Source organism: Vigna unguiculata, chromosome 11 (assembly GCF_004118075.2).
Source record: "Vigna unguiculata cultivar IT97K-499-35 chromosome 11, ASM411807v1, whole genome shotgun sequence".
Taxonomy (NCBI): Eukaryota; Viridiplantae; Streptophyta; class Magnoliopsida; order Fabales; family Fabaceae; genus Vigna; species Vigna unguiculata.
The window spans coordinates 41,592,840-41,616,083 of record NC_040289.1 but is presented as its reverse complement, the minus strand read 5'-3'; the positions used below and the strand labels follow the sequence as shown (position 1 = coordinate 41,616,083).

The following is a 23,244-nucleotide window of genomic DNA, read 5'->3' as shown; positions in this document are numbered from 1 at the left end:
AAATTATATTAATGAACATTGATTTTGAACTTTTAAAATATATTAAAAGTATTTTTAAAATATTAATACAACGTAGTTTTAATTGGCAATACCAAAATATCTAATAAAAAATTTGGATTCTATTTAGTGTCGTTAAAAACTTCAATATTTTTAACTTTTTCCTATCAGTGTAGAATAATCATTAAAAAAAATGTTCCCATGAACAATGTTGTCTCAAATTTTAACTCCATATATCACTTAAAGTATTTTATTATAATATTCAAATAAAATTAAGTAAGAGCGAATTAAATTTAATTTTGGACTCAATTCAATATCTCACATTATGAAAAAATTATTTCAAATATAAATCGTTATTTTTCTAACTTTTTATTGGATGGGATGATAAAGTGATTTAAAGAATGATGCTTAGAACCTAACTAAGGGACTTGTTATGGTTAAGAGACTTGTTATGATAGATCGAATAATCCTATATTGTTTAAAAATCAAAACCAATAAAAACTTAAATATGACTTAATCCCTTAACCCTTTAATGTTTTTATTTTAAAAATAAAATTAGGATTTAAAATTTCAAAACAATATTTCAAATATAATATCTTATCATAATATTAATCAATTTGAAGTTGAAATAATAATATTATGTCAAGTATATATAACTATAACAATATATTAATCAAATTTTGTTAAGTTTATTTGAAGTTTTATACACATCTTATACTGTTTGATACATTTTTACTTTAATATTAAGTCAAAAATTATTATAAAATATGTTTAAAATATCAAATAAATTTAACAAAATTTGATTAAAAATACTGAATTTACATATTTTAAAAAATAAAAGACTAAAATTTTGAAATAAACTAATTTTAAAATTAAGCGAAAGACAAAAAGAATATATTTAACCCAATATTTTGATTAAGACATTTACTTTAATTTAAAAATTGATATCGCTTATTTTCACTATCCCATATATAACCATTTGTCTATTATATTAACGGTTATTATAATTTTCAAGACATAGATTCATTCTTTTATCCAAGATTCTAAAACACACCAGTGATAAAAAGGGCGGCAAAGAGCCTTGGCAGCGGGTTTAGGGTTTAGGAGGCGCGGAGGAGGAGGGCGGTTGTCGGAGACATGGCTTTCTGGGGTAAGCTTCCCTTGGCTGGTTGTTTCTGCAATATTCTTAGGTCTAAAACGTAACTACAATTTATTCATTCGTTCGTTCGTTCGTTCGTTCACTGAACCGCAGGAGTGGAAGTGAAACCGGGAAAGCCTTTTACTCATAAATACGAGGATTCCAAAGGACGCCTCCATATTTCAATGGTAGTGGTAGTGTGGTGTTGCTGTGAATTAATCGCGCAGAAACCAACAGATTTTATTGTTAAAATGTGCTATTTTTAATGTTTACTCAGGCCACTCTTGGGTTGGGCACTGCGACAGCTAAAAGCACACTCCAGTGCAATGTGGGAAACAGGAGCCCTGTATATCTATGCTCTCTCTATCCTGGAAACGCAGAGTCATTGCAATTAAACTTAGAGCTCGAAGAAGTTGATCAAGTTCTTTTCTCTGTAATTGGCCCTCGGAGCATTCATCTCTGCGGGTACTATCTCGCCACTGCCCGCAACGCCAATCTTATTGATGATTCGTATCCTTCTTCCTCCTCCTCATGTCCCATCTTTATTTTACATTCATTCAAATTATTCCTTCAACCCTTCACATAAACTTGTTGTTTACTTTAACTGAAACCTTTATTTGGATACTCCATTTTCCACTGTGTTTCTGTGTTCTTTTGTATTGTATTGTATTGTATTGTATTAGATTAGATTAGTCTAAACAATAACATACCGTGCCTATCAAAAGAGAGAATACAATTATATATCTTTTTTTTCTTTGTTCCCGTTGAATTTTTCTCTCAATGGTTTTCTTTTTCTTAACTTCCTTCACTACAATGCAAAGTGAATCATATGGGGAGGATATCGCTGATACAGAAACAGAGAGATCTGATTACAGTGACGAAGATGGGTATGAAGATAGTTTTATTGACGATGACATTGTTCCAGAGGCTTCCTCACCATCTCTTATTTCCAAAGAAGGCAAGTTCAAATAATATTGTCAACCCTTCCACGAATGGAGCAATTTTTCTTTTTTTCTCTAGCTTCCCCCAATTCAAAACTCTATATGTTTCGTTTGTTTTGATTGTGCTCATTGCAGAGGAAGCTTCTCATGACAACGGACCAAAAATTAGGAAAGGCAGTCTTCGACGGCTTAGGAAGATGTACCGGTCAGGCGAGTCAGATGATGATGGCTGTGGCGGAGAAAAGATAATTGTCGATGACAGAATGCATGACCAAAACCAGGAAACTGACAATGAAGATAGCCTACCCATTTCATCTCTTTACAAGAATAAAGCCTCTGGAAGGGTCTTGGACAAAGAAGTGGATGCTAGTGTCGTCAGAGGAGCTGGTTATGCCAGCAACAAGAATGGGGGTGGAAATAATATTTTTGAAACAAATCTAGAGGCTGGACATGTCCTTGTAGATAGTCAGACACAAAGGTGACTCTTAATTCTTGATTAATGTTCAAACACAGGCTTGCTTTTCTGAGTCTCAGGTGTCAGGGGATGTGTATTTTTTGTTTCTTTTCTCTGTTCATAAATGATGTTTCCGCCAAAACAGGGAAGCTGTGCCATCAAAGCACTTGGTAGATCCTTGCACATCTCTGGATGTTGGGGATATTAAAAGTCCAAAGAAGAAAAAGAAGAAAAAGGAAAAAGGGACAAAGAGTTCCTGTAATGGCCATTCTATCAAACTAGATAATGTTATAGATGAGCTAAAAATCGAAGAGATGAACCAGGTTGTTGTGGCAGGAGGGAAACAAGAGCAGCATGTTGATGATATGTGAGTGATTATGTCTTCTGAATTCTTGATTCTAAAACTGCAGCTGCTTTTCATGATTGAGTATTATGAGAATTTGGAATATTTGTCATTTTGTAGAATAAACTGTTGCACTATTGACTGTTATATATATACATACACACACACACACACACACACATATATATATATATATATATATATATATATATATATCAGGTAAATAAGAATGGTAAATATATAGACCATTAGTTAATATTTTATTGATCAATATTGAAAGACAAATAAACAGGATTTTTATAAGTGGTCATATGTTTACAACCAATTTCTAATATTAACCATCTATGTGTGATTGTATGGCCTAAATTTTGAATGTTCACATTCTTAAAATGTAAGCCTTTCGTATTTACCTGATCCATCACTTATATACGTTTGTGTTTGGGTTTTACTTACACCGCAATGATCGTGTAAAACTTTTTATAATGTCATCTAATCACACATTACTATGCATATTATGTTTATTGTTTTCGGTAATAAATACTTTTACGAGTAATATCCAAGATATTTTCGTTTACTGAATGTTTGTAAATATTGACATTGATAGTGCATAAAAAATAATAAACCCATTTGTTATATTAAATTAGAGTGCTTAGTTTAGGAATGGATTAATTACTGTAATTCCTTTTGTTCTGTTATCTGTAAAGGTTTCTGGTTTGGTTGTTAATCCTTTTTATCCTTGTTATGAAGGGAAACTGAGACCACAGATAAAATACTGCCTTCCTCTCAGGTTGATCATGGACTGGGTGAAAAGCCAAAGAAGAAAAGAAAAGAAAGATCTAAAGAGGGGATGGTTTCAATTGCTACTGATGGTTATCAAAACAGTCTTGTTAATCTGCCTCTAAGAAATGAACAGCACACAGTTAATGAGTAAGTTTTTCTTAACAAACTTCTGTTTGTATAACTGAGTAGTACTTTTTTTTGCTGAAGAACATAAACTGGCAACATGATTTATATATGGTAATGGAGAATTTGGTAAATCACTCTTTATGTCTGAGACTTCTGACAGCATCTTACAAACCAGTATTTTCTGCAACCAAGATACCTTAGATGGTGCATATTAGCAGAGCAACGAGGTTAGTCTTCCTGATGAAAGTTATTTAGAGAATACAGGCCATACATATTTCACAGTAAATTTCTTAGGACTAAATATGTAGAAGTGTATGATGGTGACCCGTATTATCGATTGATACAAAGAACCAAAGAGTTTCTCCCTATAATCCCCAGAGCACAGACTCTTCAGCGGATGCAAACCCTTTGGTTAGCTTCCAACCAGAAAGGAAGAAAAATGCCAGAAAAAAAAATTCCGACCCTGGCAAAGGGTTGGAAAAATGGGTTACCTTGTCTATTTGCAGGTTGCAAGCTACATTGGTATGGACTAAAAAGGTTCATTCACGTTAAGCTTGGCCTTACGTGGGCTGTAGAGCTTTTTGAGTCAGTTTAACAAGTTTTGGTTCATTTTTTTCTTTTCTCCAAAACTAAGGTCCTACAATTTTTCTTATACATTTATTGACATATTTATTTTAATATGATAAATAAAATGCAAATAATTATGTTATTTTACTATTACATTTAGAAAAGAATGAAAGGATAACTAGTGCTATTATTTATACTCTGAAAAACTCTATATTCATCCTTGGTGTTTATATGTGTGTGTATAGATATTATATATTCGTTTTCGGGTATATTACTTTTACTTTGTAAAATTTAAGATTAATATTTATTATGGTGATTATTTTTATTGTCATATTTATTTTAGTGTAATAAATGAATTACAGATAACTATGTTATTTTTTATTATATTTAGAAAAAAAATATATATATATATATATATATATATATATATATATATATATACATATTTAGTGCAATTATTGTTAATATGAAAAATTCTTAGTGTCATTGTCAACAAAACTATAAGTGGGTTGCCCAAAGTCAAACGGACTAACCCTGCCCAAGCTTGATTCTGACATGGTCTTCGTCTGTTGGGGCTAAAATGGTCAGCTTTTAATTTAGGCTCAAATTTTATGTTCCGAACCTTATTTTGGTATCAGCTTTTTTCATCTGATTGCCACTTCCATATATTTCTTTTACCACGTAAAAAAGCCCCCCTGACCTCATATTTGACCATTCATGCCCCCCCTCATCTCCGTTACTTTGCACAATTCCATTCTTACTGCCCTTCTAGAGTTGTCAAATTTTAGACTCACAGCTAAGTCCCTCAATTGTACCAGTAATATTTTCAAACCTAACAAAATTATTCTTACTTAATCTTAAATATCTACATACTGATACGAGTACAGCATCTGAAATTATGGCTACCATGGAATTTACCTCGGTTTAATATGCATTTAGTGCTTCATAAACTTGTGCCCTTGTACCATCTTTAGGCAAGTAGCAATCAACTAAGGTGATCTTTCCTATCGCTTTAGATAGCAGATATAGAAAGTAAATCTGCTAATGACTTTCAAAACTACTGTCTGTCATTTCACAATTGAATACTTAATGAAATCCCTTCTCTGCTAAAAGAAGTAAAGGTAAAACCTGAAAAAAAATCTCCTTACAAATGAATTTGTGTAGTTACCTTGATGAAGATGGCATGTTGTGCATGTCTAGCATTCAAAATTTCACTGTGTTTTCTCCACTGCCATTCTCCCTGTAATTTTATCTTAAACTTTGAAGTGTCATTCTGTCAGAAAAGAGAAATGAAATTTTGATATCTGATATGCTTTGGCAAATTAGCAGGGATGTTAAAATTTCAGGCAATGTTGCATTGTCTTCTGCTGAGATGGATCCTAAAAAGAATAGAGCAAAGAGGAAAAAGAAAGAACAAGTAAACAAAAGTGACGATGGATATAATGAAGATATCTTCCAAGAGGACAAGGTCAACAGAGATGCAGCAGGGTCACAGAATGCGATTCCTAATTTTTTTGAAGAAAAAGAGCAGCATCAGAAGCGAACTAATGAGAAGTATGGATCTGTTTTGTTTATGTTCTCTAACTAATGAGAAGTCTGGATCTGTTTTATTTATGTTCTCTATGTGAGATAATATTATAACTTGTTACTAATCCATGCTTTAGTGCTAAAATTTAACTGGTGACAATTGATTTTGGCAACAGAAGCTTGACAAACTAGTAATAAATGAACAAGTTTAAACATTTCCAAGATTAGCTGTTCGGTAGATAAATCATGGGATACTGACTAGAATTGATTCAAGCTTTTATGCTTAAAGTGTCCTTATCCCTTCAAGTAAGCGGAAACCAAAATAAAATTCTTATATAAAATTAAAAACAAGCTGGTTAGGAATCAAGCAGCAAATCTTTTTCTGCCTGGTATAAATTATAAAGAAAAACAATTGACAAGGATGAGAAAAAGTGCCTTGCTAGTAGTAGTACTGTTATATCTGTAAGAATAATAATTAAAAAGAAATCAGATGATTTCATGACAAACCTCTAGTAATATGATAGATATTAATGTTTGCTCTTTTAAACTTTTTTCTATATAAATATTTTTTAGAAAGTAGACTTTAAACCCAATTCAATTTTACAAAAACTATTTTATAAGGTGATATTTGCACTTTGTACTATAATTTGGTGACATGTCTAATTGATATGGGATTTCCAACATACACCATCATGCTGAGGAGGATTTGATATATTAAATGTGGAACTATATATTTGTAAGAGGTCTACTAGTAGTCCTGTAGTAGGTGACATGATAGGTCAAACAAATTTTATTAAGATATATACTTATATTATTTTATAAAATGAATTTTAAATCTTATTTCCTTCATAAAATTGGTTTGTAAGGTGAGGCTTGAGATTCATTTCTTTACTATAATTTGATCATATGCCTAATTAATGTGAGCTCTCCAAACATATCACAGTGTAGGGATAGACATTGATACATAACTGAAATTGGAATGTCATTCTGGTCTGAAAGACCAGGGAGAAAAGGATTACTGAAATTGGACTCTCTTTTGTTTATTGTCAATTAGTCTGAGATATATTATAAACCTTACATTCTTAATTTTTCTGGCGCAGGATGGTAGACAATGGTGCTTATGACTTACCTGATGGAAATCAATCGGAGAATAGAAAAGTTAAGAAAAGGAAGAAAATGAGTAAAAGTCAGGGCAATGGGGAAGTTGTAAATTCTAATGTAGCTGTATATGTTGAGCGAAGTGGTGAGACTGAGATGGAGGAGGACAGAAGTAAGGGGGATAATGCAAAACCCTCCAATGTTAGAACATTGACAAATGGACTAGTTATTCAGGAACAAGAGAAGGGGAAAAAAGATGGCAAAATCGCAGCTTCAGGAAAAAAGGTAGTTTATTTAAACGGTTTAAAATACTTTAGATAATAGTTCCATGAAATCAAACCAAAAAAATACGGACGTCCCTATGATTTGGCTAATGATGAGGGTCTGGGCAGTTTACATGAGGTCATATCATCGTGGATTCAAACTTCATGGGCATCATTTATCAAATAAATAAAAGTTGAAGAATTTCTTTGATTTGATTTAAATTACTCTGTTGTTACAGATTAGCATCTATTACACTGGCAAGTTGAAGGAAAATGGAGCTGTCTTTGAGTCAAACGCTGGCCAAACTCCTTTCAAATTTCGCCTTGGTAAACACTATTCACCTAAACCTTGTTTTACCTGAAGAACTATTTATGCTTGTATTAAGTATTAACCTTTTGCAGGTAAAGGAGAGGTTATCGAGGGTTGGGATGTTGGCCTTGAAGGTAGTCATTTTTATATTGTGTGTCCTTTTTTAGTTTTTCCAGTTTTTGCATTTATAGTTTTATTTTTTACAGGCCCCTTGGCCCCTTAATTTCTATTAATTGGTTGAAAATGAGAGTGGTTACCCACGTTGTCTTGGGGTCCATATGAAGTTAATCGAATAATAGTAGTGGATGTGTTTTGAAGATTGTTAGTGGCTTTTCTCATTTAAATGTATTTTCTCTCTAAGAACCGTTGTGATGTATATACCTGCGTATTTATGGTTCCCAGGCATGCAAGTTGGAGAAAAGAGAAGACTTGTCATTCCACCAACACTGACGTACGTGATTGAATTCTTGTGTCTATTTAACGCCATTTCCTTTTCTCTAATTTCGTATTTGGGATCCCTATAACCTCTAACATCTGCATGTATCAGGTCTGAGAGTGATGGACACTCTGACAAAATACCACAAAATTCATGGTTGATTTATGACATTGAACTTGTTAAAGTTCATTGAATATTTCAGCCAACTCATTGATCCAAAAAAAAAAACACGGAGTGAGGAGGCAATTCAGGGACAGCCAAAAGATTGCATAATTTTTAGTTTGGTTCAACATGGATATGTGATTGAATAGTTTTTGGTGTAGATGATAGTGGGTATTGTGTTTGGTGTAGATGATAGAGGGTATTGTGGCACCACCGAATCCTAAGTTTTGATTCTTTCAGATATCGTGTTAACTTTAAAAGATACTCAGGGTTAAAGTGGTGAAAATTTTCGCATAAATATCAGCATAAGAAATACTCAAATACATATAATGCCGAACTAAACAGCGTTATTAATTCCACATTGGCTTAGTAAATTATTTTGTTAGACCTGGTACAACTTCGGATTTAGATATTGGAGGAAAAAGAGGAAAGAAAATACTTTTATCCTTTCTCCCTTTTTCGTGCGGTTTTCATCCACGTCTGTTAACATTCTCCGTTTGTTCCTTTTCCTCCACCTGTGCTTGTGTTTCTGCCACTGCATGGGTACCATCGGAGGCAAGCTCTTGGCTTACGTTGCTCCTAACCGTATTTGGGGGAGATGGACACGTTCATATTCTGGAGTAAGCTTTCCGGAATATGTTGCCGAATTTGCATTCCAAAACCCTTGTGCAATAGTTTCGTAATGCACTTTTCAGAGTGTACAAAATAGCCTTCCGAAAACGTGAATTCGAAATGCATGGCGTATCTCCCACTACTATTCTGTATATTCTTTTCTAGCCATAAATTCCGGAAACTCCAATTCTTAGCTACACACGTTTTGGAGTGTTTCGAAAGCATATTTCTGGACTTCGAATTGTGGTAACCTGAATTTCACCGTTTCAACCAACAAAGCAACAAAACCACCCTTCCATACATGAAGGTACCAGCCCCGAACTTGTTTAGCATCCAGCACAACACGTGGCAGTTTCTTCCTCCGCCTGGGTAACTTTCTTCTTGCATTGCATCCTATAACTTTTTTTTCCTATTTAGTTCTTTTCAAATTGTTCGTCAAAAATAACTCATGTATAGTAAAATCCAGAAGCTAAATAATTTGTGGATTATATAACAATGAAGCTAAATAATTTCCGAAAGTAATTTTTTAAAAAAAAAAATAGATTTTCGGATTACGCATTCCGAAAAATGTAAGGAAAAACTGCCCACAATATCTAAGAAGGACGATTTTTGATTTTGTTCATTCAACACATACTCTTTCTTTCTATACAAGGTTACACCAAGGGATTGCAAAAATACATGTGTATGTAGATATCTGTTTATGACGAATAATTGATATCTACAAGTATTTGTTATTTGCGAGTAGCTGATTTTTTAATATCCGCTTATAAACGGGTCAGGTGCGGATATCATATTATCTGTACCCGTGAATACATATTATCCGTAAAAAATTAAAATTAAAATTGAAATTATGTTTTATTAAGTTAAATTTAATTAAAATTAAAATTATATTTTATTATATTAGATTAAATTAAATAATATTTATTTTTTATTTTTTTGTAATTTTATTTAAATTTAATTTTAAATATTTATAAAATATTTTTTTAAAATATTTGTGGGTATTCACGGATATATGTAGATATTTTTTAAACAGATACTCGTGCGGATAACAGAGTAACGAACATAATTTTTTATTGTAGGTCAGGTCATGAGTAGACATTATCCATGTCCGACCCAAACCGTTGCCAACAGATACTCTTTGATTTATTATATTCAATGCATACTCGATTTAGTTGATTTAGCATGTAACTTTTGTTTCTATAGCTTACTCCTCACAAAATATGAAATGTTTATATTGTTCTTAGACATTATTACTTTTTGTTGTACCTTCAAAAGTTGAATCCTAAACATTATTTTAAAATGAATTTAACATTGTTTCTCAAAAGCTATTTTAGAATCAACTCAATATTGCTTCCAGAAGACTTCTAGAGTACTTCATACATTACAAATGAAGTTTAGGATTTATTTTAGAAGGCCATTTCTTATTGCACATCGATAGTTTTTCATGCACTTTGAGGTAGAACAGAAAAAATTTAAATTATCCGTGTATTATATTTTATATGGTGAAATTTGAAAACATATTTCACATTATACAATTTATAATAATTTTTGAATATGAATTGTGGAGTCTATTTTTTTTTAAATTATGCAAATATGTAAATGTATTTATAATAATATTCTAGAAATATATTATCTATAGTGAAATCCTAAAATATATGTTTGATTATGGGTTACAAAAATTAGAATGAATTTCCTAATCGTGTAACCCCAACTATTTCTTACCTATGAATAATTTCCTAACTTCCTCCACTCAATCTAGATAGCGACTCTTCGGGTAAAAATGTTTTGCAACCTTTAATTGCACGTTCATATACTGTTATTATACTCTTTTTAAACTTGAATTTTTTTTATTCATGTGTCAAAATCATCTTTGTATTTGATTGTTGTTTTTCACAGTATCTGAACAACCAAATTCTACCTAATTTTCGAATGTTATGCATACATAATCGCTTTAACGAATCTCAAAGGGATGATGCGGATTTTAATCATTCAACATTCAAGGTTTATTTGGGATTAGTACTTTTTTTTTATTAAAGAAAATCAAGGTGAAAAATATTCGAGTTGCAATATGTAACCTTTTTTTTATTATAGCAAACATTCTTAAACAGACGATTGATTATGATTTTTGTTCGTTTGAGATCTATTTATTCACATTCAGAATCGGAGATTTATTCACCTTGCATAATAATAATTTTTAAATAGAACAAACTGAAAGAAAAGAGGTCTTGATAAGGATCTTCTTGTTAATTATTCTTAGACTGTAAATGATAAATCTTTTTGCTAAGGTAAATTTGAATAACAATGACGATAACACGAGAAATAACAACCACATAAATAATTAAAGAAAAGAAAAAATAAATAAGACTAAAAGGAAATCAAAATCATCCTTAAAATTGGATTATATCTATAATGTATCGCTCATTTTCAAATGTGATAAGCATAATACGAAGTGTTATAAGGAATCTTTATCAGAATGTTCGGATACAATATAAAATCGAATTTAAATTTAAGATTCAAAATCTTAGAACTGTATTTTTGATTTTGAAAGAATATAATAAATTAATCTTTTAAGTTTAAAAATTCGAACTTAAATATACAGTTACAAAAATATTAGTCTCATATAAATCTTATATTTAAAAAAAAATGACAGACCTATTTAAAATATATAAAATGTTACGGTGAAACCTTTAGATGTTTCCTTACGAAACAATAACAAAAATAATGTTTTAAACTTTAATTTTTTTAAAGTGACCAAAATAAATAATAAAAATAAAAATATGTTTAATGAAAGTTATATACTTATACGGAGATCCAACGTTAATCTGTATCTGGTTGTTATTATCAAATGTACTTTTATAGCTAATTAAAAATTATAAAATGTTATAATTAATTGTAAATATATTTAGTATAAGCTATTGGTAATGTTAAGAAAGAGTGATTATGTTGGTGTGGGATCGAAGGAGAGAGAATATCGGTGAGGAGTGGGAAAGAAAATTGAAAGAAGAATCGAACAGAAGAAGGTGGTAGGGTTTGTGAAGGTGATCGTGATCGAGAATTTGATAGAGCGATGAGTGAGAGTAACGGGAACAGTAGGAGGCCAAATGTTGAAGATCAAGATCTGGGACTGTACTTCTTGGAAGCTTGCAGGGGAAGGGAGATGAAGGAGAAGGAGAAGGAGAAAGAGGAAGAGGAGGAAGAGGAGGAGGAGGCGCCGAGGGAGCTCAACACGATTAACAGCTCCGGTGGCTTCGTGGTGGTGTCAACGGACAAGCTGTCGGTGAAGTACACCAGCGTCAACCTTCACGGCCACGATGTCGGTGTCATTCAGGCCAACAAGCCTGCTCCTACCAAGCGCCTTATCTACTATTTCGAGATTCATGTCAAGGATGCCGGCGTCAAGGGTCAAATTTCCATTGGCTTCACCTCCGAGACATTCAAGATGCGAAGGCAGCCAGGGTCAGTCATCCACTTACTCGCTCACTAACTCACTGATCCACTGCTTCAATTTTTTAACCCTAACCCTAACCCTAACCCCAACCCTAACCCCGTTGATTTATGTTAGGTGGGAGGCCAATAGCTGTGGCTATCATGGTGACGATGGTCTTCTTTACCGTGGACATGGCAAGGGGGAAGCGTTTGGTCCAACCTATACGTCTGGTGATGTAGTTGGTGCCGGAATTAACTACGCTGCGCAGGAATTCTTTTTCACGTACACCACTTACTCCCACCACTCCTCATCTACTTTCTTCTTTCAAAGCAAAACTACTATTGACATATCACTTTTCCCCTTCTTTCTGTGGCAGTAAAAATGGCCAAGTTGTCGGCTCTGTTTACAAAGACTTGAAAGGCCCCCTTTTTCCTACTATAGCAGTTCATAGCCAAAATGAGGAGTAAGTCCCTGGACTGTCACTGCTTTCTTTACCAATTTTCGTTTATTTGAGTGTGTTAACATTGTCTACTAACTCTTTTCTTTCAAATAGCACCTTCTTTTCATCGTTACTAGAGGTATTTAATTTTTCAGGGGTGTGTTTCATTTATCTCTAACAGGGTGAATGTCAACTTTGGGCAGAAACCATTTACTTTCGACTTAAAAGTAAGAGCCTTCTTTATATTTTCCTTACTCTTATGTACATTTTCCACCTTACTTCAGTTTGTTATCCTACTTGCTAATTCAATGACATCAACATCTTGTAAATTTGTATCTTTTCAACAAGTCAAACCTTTGAATTTACTTCCAATTCAGTTACTAAATCCAATAGTCACCTTTCATCATGACAAATTATATGCTTGTTCTTGTCTCGTTTGAGGGGGAATTACCCCAACCAACGCGTCATGCTTTTTCTCTAAACATACTTAACACAATAAATGTAGTATGTTTATCACTAGAGTACTCTAAATGATCTCCTGAACTCTTAAAAGTAATATAGTTCTATTAACTGAGACATCATTTGAGGGTGTAAAGGTGGGACAAACCATAACTGGAGTGTTCATGGCAAGACCTTGGTGGATAAGGTTTTGATGTGTTTCAATGTGCCTGTTTGTTTTTAATTTTGTTGAACATTTATGTGTCTTCTGGTGAAAAAAAAAAAAATCTTCCTTGCAGCCCATGGTTTTGATATATTTGGTGATGTCACTGATGTCTATACTTTAAGAAGCCTAAATTATATGGATGAGACGTATTTAATATTTGGGAAGCTTAGATGTTCTATTTTTTTTTATCCTGTGATATTATTCCCCTTAAAGCATGCTATGCTAGCAAGCATGAATTAATATTGTTTAAAATATAAATTTATTTTGTTAAAATATTTCAATGTTCTTATATTTTATTATAAAAACTTAGATGTTTATAACGGTTCATTATGTGAAAACTGTACATATTCATTGTAATTATATTTGTAATTGTTGAAGATTTCACATTGACTTGAAATATGACCAAATTATAGCATATTAGTGGTGGAAACCTTACCTTACAAAACCAATTTTATAGGGATGAGTTAGACCTGTACTTTCTAATATCAAAATCTATCCTAATAATATTTGTTATGTCAATTATGTCATCTGCTATCGGATTAACCACAAATATTTAGTCTTGTACTCAAGATATATGATCCCTAGGCTTATCTAGTAAGCATTTTGAGAAGAAAACATGATCTTTTGGCAACCTTATCATTCATGCTATGCATCTAAGATATTACTTTGATTAAATGGTAGATTAAATTATTTCAATGTAATTTTTACTACATATACAAATATTAATTTCATGTGACCTTTTTGTTTTAAAAGGTAACTAAGTTTACACAAGATATTTACTTGTTTATCATTCCTTTTTTCTTAAATATTTATTTTATTGGATTAGGAATTTGAAGCACAAGAAAGAATGAAGCAGCAATTGAAAATAGAGGAAATTTCTGTGCCACCAAATGTCAGTTACGGGTGAGATAAAGTTGTCTTTAATTTGAATTACTTCGGTATTAGACTATATGCTTTCCATTACTTTTTTGAAGTTGATCATGTTCTGTATTTTCAATTCTTTTTTAATCCTAAGTAGTGCAAGCTTACTAGGAGTTATAAATGCCCTTAATAACCAGGATCTTTCTTGGGTTTATATTTGTTGTTACTAGTCAGTAGCAGGGTAAGATTTCAGGACTAAGGACAAATCAACAAGTTTGTGTACATATAAATGCAGATTTCTATTACATTGTCCACTATTTATGTTACAAATGATCATGATCAGATTTTGGCTGTACCTACAAAGCCTGTGAAAAATGGCCTTTTTGTTTTTTGCCGCAATGTGTGACTCACCCTTCCCGCTACTTTATTGGTGGTTTCTCTACTTAAAATGACCCAACAGCTCTTTTGTTTCCACTGGCTTATATATAGAATGAGTTTTTGTTCTTTTGTGGCAACCAGTATTGTTAGTTTTAGCCTGGGAAGGGGTGAGAAGAAAACAGCGGGGTACCATAATACCATAGATTGAGCTGTTCTCATATGTGAACTTGGTTTATCTATTGTTTCCAATTGATCCAATCTGGTATTGTATTGAGAGTGATTTATCTGACAAACATTATAACAAGAATAGAAGATCCACATGCACAGGAGAACAAAATATGGTAGGGTGAATACCATAGATTGGGTATATCAACCGAGTTTTGCCCTTTGTTTCTGATTGACATGTGTTTGTTTGGACGAGCTTCTCCATAAGCTCTTCTAGGAGAGAAAAATAAGTGGAAAAATAGAAATTAGCTACTCCATAAGCTAAAAGTGGCTTGTCCATAAGCTAACTTGCAGAAACTCATAATTTCTCCAAATTTTTACTTTTAACTTGCGTAATTTTAGTTTATGGAGAAGTTGTTTAATTTATATTTTTCTCTTTTAGGCGAGCGTATGGAGAAACCCATTCAAACATACCCCTTGTATCATATCGGAGAAATTTATCAGACAGATGTAATTGCTAGAATTTAGGGTCTGCTATTTGTAAATTAGTTTACGACATAACATGATTGAGACTCTTATTAAGCTCAATACAGTTGCTATGTGAAATTCAATGCAGACAACAAAATCTATTTTTTGTGGTTTACTAATTTACTAGGAAGTACAGGTCTTCACTAGTTGCACGCTGCAGCTTTTTATGGTTTACGAAGGTTGAGATTAATATATTTTAACCCTAGGTGTTTGAGAGTGACATCCATTGCTTTCATGGGAGCCAATGTTAATAAGAAAAATAATAGATGTGATTGATATTTCTCAACTTTGATATATTTTTTCTGTCAGCAGAATTGTCCGTTCCTACCTGCTGCACTATGGCTATGAAGATACATTGAATTCATTTGATGTGGCTAGTAAAAGTACTGTTCCTCCTATATACATAGCTCAAGAAAGTGGAATTGATGAGCAGGAAATAACATATGCGTTAAATCATAGAAAGACTCTTCGGCAGGTATATTTTTCATGGAACTAAAAAAAACTAACTAATATTAGAAATTCAGTTCTTAGAACCTTTAACTGAAAGTTAAATTCAGCATTTTATATTTTATTGTTCATTATCAATGTCACATGCTTCCCTACTTAAAGAAAGCTATTGCTGTTGGCCATGGTAGTTGAATCTAGATATAAATTATGTATCGGAAAGCTTATATTTTTAATCTGTGAATAGTAAGAATCATATACATTAAAAATTGTAATATATACTTAAATATACAAGATATTAAAACATGCAAAGATATAATTAATAGCGAAACAACTTCAGTAAAAAAGAGTGGTTGTGTATCTATGTGTTGTTCTACACAATTTCGGCAACACAACCTTCCAAAAAACAGGGTGGTTGCTGCATAAGATTCCTACAACCATGGATGGCTATATGTTACTAAACAAACTTTGAATTATAGCCATCCAAAAAATAAGTGTTTTTGATGCTGCTACTGCATAATTATCATAGACTATGGTTGTTGCTTATACATACTAAACAACATCAAAGAAAAAAAAAATTATATCCTAATTGTTAAGAAGTAGATTTTAAGCTTAACTCAACCCTACAAAACCTACCTGTAAGGTGAAATTTGCACCCACATATATACTTTAAATTGGCCTTATCTCTAATCGGTGTAGGACTTCCAACACTAATCGTTCATGTTTCATCTTCCTCTCTAATATCTACATCACTCAAGTCATCTTCATCTTCTATTAAAAGTTCTTCCCCTTCCTCAATGTCTTTAACTTCTTCCTCATCTCCTACTATGGATTTTCCATTTTTATTTGTGGCATTTAAGTTTCTAGGACCTATATTAACAAAAGAAAAACAAATAAATTTTAGTTCTAGTTTGTTGAACTTTCAAGTTATAATTTCTAAAAATTCTATAAATAGAAATAATTACCTCTCCCTTTTTTGCTTGGAGCTCTCTCTTCAACATCAAAACACTCATGTACATTCATACACGAGGAATCAATAGGCAAACAAGGATTTTCCTTTTCAACGATCCATTCTTAATCTGATTTAATATATGACAAACATACAGGATTATAAGTTCTCCCTTCTCTTCTCTACTCTTTTTGTCTTTTCTCAAGTTGACGATTGTATTTGACATACTCGAGCATTTAATATTTGTTGGTCAAATGTGCTCCAATTCCTTTCACACCCTGTTGCACTACATTTGAGGATCAAAGTTTTCATGGCTACATTTTGTAACTCTACCTTCTACCCCATAACTATCCCAGCCGAGCTGTCAAAACAATGAAGTATTGAATTATAGTATGTATTGCAATGTTCATTCCAAAACCCCCTTAGCTCTCTTGAACTTTTCAAGTTCTTGATCAATTGCAACTCTTGTTACTGCATCCAAAACCATTCTTTGACATGTTTCATGCAGACCAACGAACACCTCACTATCGGATTGAAATTTTAGTTGTAGTGATATGTATCACAATAAACAATAAGTTGATGAGAACAAAGAAGATAATGCTACTTAGTGGGACAAATTTAGCTTACCTAGGATTGAGATGATAGGCTGCTGCATGGAGAGGCCTATATAGTTTTAAATTTCAGCTAGTATCAATAATTTTCAACACTATTTTATACCTTGTTTCTTGCTTTTGGAAATTTTTAGCAATTTTCTCCTTAGCTCTATCCATTTTCCCATAAATATATGCATGACTGGTTTTGCATCACCATCTACAAGCCTCAAGACTTTTACAAGTGATATCACACAATTCAGGCATTATGTGATTGATCTCCAAAATCTGCCATCACTCAACACTAGATTCAACACTAGCTTAGCTTCAATTTTCGTAGCATGTGGACTAGTAGCCCATTACTCTAAGGCAAACATTGATCTAAGAACATTTTTTTGGTGCTTACAATTTAATGTAAGATAACAGGTAGCAAAACATGTAACAGCTGCTCTTGCTAATTCTCTTCCATTAGAGTGCTTTCTATATAAATTAAGAACCCCTGCGTGCTTATGTATGTAATTGGTGATTTTCTTTGCATTGCCAATGGTATTGCAAAATATCCGGAAACTCTCCAATATCCTCAAGAACTAGATTAAGACAGTGTGCTGCATAAGGGGATCAATTTGGTTCTCTTTTCCATTAACATTCTCCCAGCTGCCACAAGGTTAGATGCCCCATCAATAACTACTTGGACAACATGCCCCTCTCCAATATCACCCACTACGCTGTCCTACAACTCATACATTTTTTCCCCATCTTTTGCCATATCACTAGTACCAATTGATTTCAATAAAACAGTCACTTGGTCTCTTTAACAAGAAAATTAATGTTCTTCTGTTGAATTTGGAGCTATGCATGACACTTACCTTAATTGTCTTTCTAAGTGACCTGTTGAATTTGGGAGATATGTGAGATTTATTCTCGTTCAGTTACTCATTTTGTTTTCAATGGAAACTAGGAAGATTACAGTGAATTTTGTAGTAGTGAAAATAATTTTGCTCTCTTCCATGGTTTTTTTGGTGGTAACTTTTTTAAATTAGAAAACATAATGACAACAAAACTATTTATTTTTTTTAACTATTAATGGAAACATATAAACTAAAAAAGAAAACAAACCTAACATGCTTATATGTTCTAAGCAATCTTAGTGTACTTTATTCACTACAAAATATATTTTCATTGTTGATATTTCTTGGTGCCTGTTTATCAATATTAAGGGAGTCAGGCCTAGGGATGATAATAGCACGCTCTAGTGCAGGGATAGTTCTTTATCGGGGGCATAGCTGCCCTTGGCTGCTATGGGCACCTCCATAACTGAGCATTACAGTGTTGTGGCACTGTAGCATGTTCTGAAAAAAAGCTTTTAAAATAGGTCTGCTTGGTAGTTTGGGGGGATTTTTCTGGAACTTTATATTCAATAAAAAATTCTGTTTTGCTTAAGATGACCACTTTTTCCTTACCACGTTACCGTCTCCGTTTTGTTGAATATGTTTGAATTTTTGACTGACAAAATGCTGTTACATGTGCACTCATTTTTTTGTGCACACAGCTGCTTCATATCACATTTATTTATGCATTAGATCCTTTTTTCCTTATCCCACAGCCTTCACTCTTTTTCTTTGCTTCACTCCGTTTTATATATGAATTATGAATGTTCTGTTTATGTTAAGAGTTGTTGACTGGCAAATATACTGTTACACATGGGTTAGTTGTATCAGAGATGAGTCAATTATATTAGATATATGATTTGATTACATTAAATAGGGAGATATGGTATATGATTTGATTGGGAAATATCTTGCCAAATATTTCCCTTTATTTGATATTGATTCTGTCCTTATTATTGTATCTTCATTATAAGTAAGAATACTCATGTGTGTATCCGACACAAAGAATTCATTATATTCCTTCTCAATTTCTTTGTCCACAACATGATACTAGAGTGGTACCATATTTCTGTCACTTGTTTTGTCGCTAATCAAGAACCTAATGATAACTAAAATCGGTGTTTTCCCTACTGTTGCTATTCACGCCAAATACACTGTTTGCCACCGTCAACATAGTCCATGACCTGTCATTGTTCAACGCTTATGACATTCAACCGAACCATTTCTGACTAACATTACTATTTGTCCCCAATGTTTTCAAGGCATGTACTGTTCTGTTTGTAGCCAATCTTTTCAAGGAAATGCTATTTAACGCAAATGTTTTTCCTGATGAGTTTTTATAGTGCATATTGTTATTTTTTGGTGATAAATGTTGTAGTTTTACTGTCCTTTGTTTTGTTATTGTTGGTAATGGTGTCCAGGTTGTATATTCTTGCGGATTTAAAATCGTAATTGGCTTACATTTTTTCTTTTCAATGAAGCTAATCAGGAATGGAGACATTGATGTTGCATTTGGTAAATTGCGGGAATGGTATCCACAAATTGTTGAGGTGGGCTCTCTCAGATTATAATACTTGTCTCAGTCACTTTTGCTATAATGTAGTGTAAACCTAACTTCAATTAAACTGATAAAAAATGCAATCATGTTTGCTATGGCATATTTATCATCTTTGATTACTAAGTTATGCTTAAATTGTTAACTGCCATGTGTTTTGCTGTTTGAATCATACGTGACACAGATTATGCTATGATATATTTCTCTTGGTTCATTCGTTCTGAGTTTACTAAATTTAAAAACTTATTTACCTAAGAATTTGTGGTGTTGTGGAGTTTGGCTGTTGGCACTAATTCTTCCCCTTGTCAGTGTTTCTTTCGCATCTATTAAAAGTGACAGTACATCGCTAAGTTGACTTAGATTTTATCTTTGAAGTACTTTATTGATCTTCGAGACATTACTTCTAATTTGATTTTCATTTTTTTTAATGGTTCCAAATAACAGATAGAATTATATATGTAATTTTAATATTTGTCGTACGTAAGAATCTTCTTTCTTCATATTTACTTCTGGAGTCTTGACAATCAGTTCTGGTTACCGCAGGACAACACATCAGCTACATGCTTTCTTCTACATTGTCAAAAGTTTATCGAATTAGTTCGGGTATATTTCTTTCAATGTTTATTTTTGTAATTATCGGATGTCGGACCCACTTTATTCCAGTATTTCATTAGTACGCATTTGTTAATGTGGATTTAAGTTGTTTATTTGCATGTTGATAAGCACACTAGGAACCCATCCTTAAAAACCAACTGTTAAGGAAGGAGAACCAAACATTCCATACTATTTGATGTGAGACTTGGACATGCCATAAGATCCTAGTCCCTGTCACATGCCTCACATTTTGTTTATTAGTTAAGCTCAATTTATATTATTTATCTGTCTTTTGCTGCTGAAAATGTCAAATTTATCATTATGAGGGTCTAGCTTTGATTCAAAATCCCTATAGGTCATTAAGAAGTTGAATAACTTGTTAATATTCATTTTATGGCTCTATGCGTTATTTAGGTTGGAGCGCTGGAGGAGGCAGTCAGATATGGAAGAATAGAATTGTCGAGTTTTTACGACTTGCCTGTCTTTAAAGATTTAGTTCAGGTGAATTCTCTTACTAATAACGAAAATTGTTACTGCTTCACAAATATTTGATATTCATTTCAAATTTCTTACGTTTTTTGCTTAATCCGTGCGCTCATCATATAATAATTATATTTCAATAGATTAGTCTTAACAATCCCTAAACCCTTGAATCATCTCATCTCTCCTTTGTTATTGGCTTTAAGCACTACTAGGGAATCTTAATCTTTTGTGTGTATGTCATATGTTTCGTGTTGGCTTTGGATTGTTTATTCCGTAGGACTGTGTTGCTTTGCTGGCATATGAACGGCCTCTAGAATCTTCCGTAGGCTATCTTCTAAAAGACTCGCAGCGTGAAGTTGTAGCTGACACGGTAAATGCCATGATTTTGTCCACAAATCCCAATATGAAAGAATCAAAACATTGTTTACAGTCTTATCTGGAGAGGTTACTTAGACAGCTAACTGCTTGCTGCTTAGAGAGACGAGCACTGAATGGGGAACAGGGAGAAGCTTTCCAACTTCAGAGATTACTTAGCAGTAGTAGAAGAGGCTAGTGCTAGTGCTAGATGATATTATATCTATTAATCTTATGCTATGTTCATATGTCTATCGATCTGACTCCACTGTTCATATTACCTCGGGATTTGTAACAATGCCCAGTAATTAAATTTCCCATATTTACTTGATGCATGCTTATTCATTTCTTTGGCAAGAAGGGGCAGGAGAAGAGGATATTTGTAGCCTCGTCACTATTAAAACAATGAAAATGGGAAAAATGAATGATTTCAAGTTGAAAAATTTGTTGACTGGAAGATGTTACCATGTTTTGATGCGTGAACAAATGTGTATATACTATTGTATTGCAAATGACTTGTGGCATAAAGCCCTCCTAAATTTGATTTGTGTGAACTCGTGATCCAATGAAATATTTTGGAATTGATACTTTTGTAATGTGTGTAGAATCTGGACCGTTCAGAAACATGGGAATGAAATTGTTGGGGAAACTTCTGTCATTTAAAAAGGAAAACATATACCTTAATCTTTGGATTTTAACAATTCTAAAAAATTGAAATATCAAATTTTTAAATAATTAGTTTGAATAAAATATTTTGAATTTTTTAAATTTTAAATTTTTATTTAAATAAAACCATTTAATTTTTATTTTATTGTAAATTTAATTCTATTTTTGAGTCTAATTCATTTATATTTAATTGATTTATCTTTTTTATTTTATTTTTTCTTTTATTGTAATATATGATATTTGATATATTTTACTTTTATAATGTCTAAAATTCTTTAATCATTTTAGTTAATAAGGTTTAGTAAAAAGAAATTTAAAGAATCTAATAAAAAATGGAATATAAAATGGAAGTGTCCATTGTTTAATGGACACGACAAAAGTCTTTAAATCTTGGGTATAGGTTTAAATTTTATTGGACAAGTTATTTCTATATGTAATTTTAACTTTGACCTTATACTTTTGTTTTTATTTAGTTTAGTAGGATTAATTTTAACTTTTGGTTCAAGTCGATTTTTAGTCTGATTTGATATTTGGCTTGGATTCAGTTTGGTTCGACCTTCGGTTCAGTCAACCTGATCTTACCTTTGGCTTAAAGTAGTCTGATTTGATTTTCGGTCTTACCTGACATGGTTCGATCATTAGATCGGATTAGTTTGACCTTTAGTTCTACTTAATTTGATCTTCGATCTGACTCGAACTTTGACTCATACTGACTTGGCTTGACCTTTAATCTAACTTAACTTAACTTTTGGCCTATTTGACCTAACTCGACCATCGGTTTGGTCCAGCCTGTCTCGACCTTTGGATCGACCCAACTTGGTTCAAATTTTGGTTCAGTTTGATTCGGTTCAACCTTCTGCCCAACGACTCTACCTTCAATCCAAACCTGTTTAACTAAACCTTCGACTAGACCGATTCGACCGACACCTGAACTGATTCTTCTTGACCTTTTATTCGACCCAACTCAACTTTTTAGATTTGTGGACTTTTTTTTTATCATAACCAATGAGCAATTCCGCAAACTTGAAAATTTTGATTTCCTTCTTTTTTTTAAGAGAGTTTAAAATTTTACTATATTTGAAATACTTCTTAAAATTTCTCAATTTCAATTTTCTCTTAATTTTTTCATCAAAACGTATGTTTTTTCTTGAAATAGTTTTAAATTCTTCAAATAAAAAAATTACTCTCTTAAATGCTTGGTCCAAACACACTTTTAATAGTATGAATTTAGTATATTATCATGGTAAAACTTTAAATATGAATGAAGAATAATGTAAGCTTTTAATGTGGCAATGGAAGTCAAACAAATTTTGAGTCAATTTCTTTTATTCTCAAATTTATTCTAATTTTAAAACTTGGCACTATTATACTACTTCTAATAATATACATTTTTACTATTTCCATAACTTCAAATATTTTAGGTTAATGCACAAACTGAGATTTTTTGGATAAATGTTTTTATAACTATATTTAGAACATGAAAAGAAGAAAAAGAAAAGAGCAATT

At 32.4% G+C, this 23,244-nt stretch overlaps 2 protein-coding genes across 5 annotated transcripts; both read left to right on the top strand.

Annotated features, from left to right (window-relative positions):
• Positions 1-997: 997 nt before the first annotated feature.
• LOC114169957 (peptidyl-prolyl cis-trans isomerase FKBP43-like) lies at positions 998-8,440 on the top strand. 2 transcript variants are annotated; one of them, XM_028055370.1, is made up of 13 exons: positions 998-1,147; positions 1,250-1,323; positions 1,413-1,645; positions 1,957-2,093; positions 2,212-2,554; positions 2,676-2,897; positions 3,621-3,800; positions 5,676-5,900; positions 6,974-7,256; positions 7,474-7,561; positions 7,637-7,678; positions 7,947-7,995; positions 8,092-8,440. In XM_028055370.1, the coding sequence occupies exons 1-13, from the start codon at positions 1,135-1,137 to the stop codon at positions 8,171-8,173; spliced, it is 1,971 nt and encodes a 656-aa protein (XP_027911171.1). In that variant the 5' UTR covers positions 998-1,134; the 3' UTR covers positions 8,174-8,440. The 2 variants fall into 2 exon arrangements, with proteins under 2 accessions (XP_027911171.1, XP_027911170.1); XM_028055369.1 differs by having other exon boundaries at positions 5,673-5,900.
• Positions 8,441-11,667: 3,227 nt separating this feature from the next.
• Positions 11,668-21,611, top strand: LOC114169460 (ran-binding protein M homolog). Of its 3 annotated transcripts, none has more exons than XM_028054617.1 (10): positions 11,668-12,210; positions 12,317-12,463; positions 12,558-12,644; positions 12,802-12,847; positions 14,111-14,187; positions 15,526-15,691; positions 19,568-19,636; positions 20,185-20,244; positions 20,650-20,736; positions 21,045-21,257. In XM_028054617.1, the coding sequence occupies exons 1-10, from the start codon at positions 11,822-11,824 to the stop codon at positions 21,054-21,056; spliced, it is 1,140 nt and encodes a 379-aa protein (XP_027910418.1). In that variant the 5' UTR covers positions 11,668-11,821; the 3' UTR covers positions 21,057-21,257. The 3 variants fall into 3 exon arrangements, with proteins under 3 accessions (XP_027910418.1, XP_027910416.1, XP_027910417.1); XM_028054615.1 differs by having other exon boundaries at positions 11,670-12,210; positions 20,996-21,611; XM_028054616.1 differs by having other exon boundaries at positions 11,671-12,210; positions 15,529-15,691; positions 20,996-21,611.
• Positions 21,612-23,244: the final 1,633 nt, after the last annotated feature.

Excerpts from the sequence above, each read along its gene's own strand:
- LOC114169957 (XM_028055369.1), top strand. Across the intron at positions 7,257-7,473 it reads TCGCAGCTTCAGGAAAAAAG|ATTAGCATCTATTACACTGG; the intron begins GTAGTTTATTTA and ends CTGTTGTTACAG. Across the intron at positions 7,679-7,946 it reads TTGGGATGTTGGCCTTGAAG|GCATGCAAGTTGGAGAAAAG; the intron begins GTAGTCATTTTT and ends TATGGTTCCCAG.
- LOC114169460 (XM_028054615.1), top strand. The coding sequence starts at position 11,822 with ATGAGTGAGAGTAACGGGAACAGTAGGAGGCCAAATGTTGAAGATCAA. Across the intron at positions 15,692-19,567 it reads ATAGAAAGACTCTTCGGCAG|CTAATCAGGAATGGAGACAT; the intron begins GTATATTTTTCA and ends TTTTCAATGAAG. Across the intron at positions 19,637-20,184 it reads GGTATCCACAAATTGTTGAG|GACAACACATCAGCTACATG; the intron begins GTGGGCTCTCTC and ends TGGTTACCGCAG.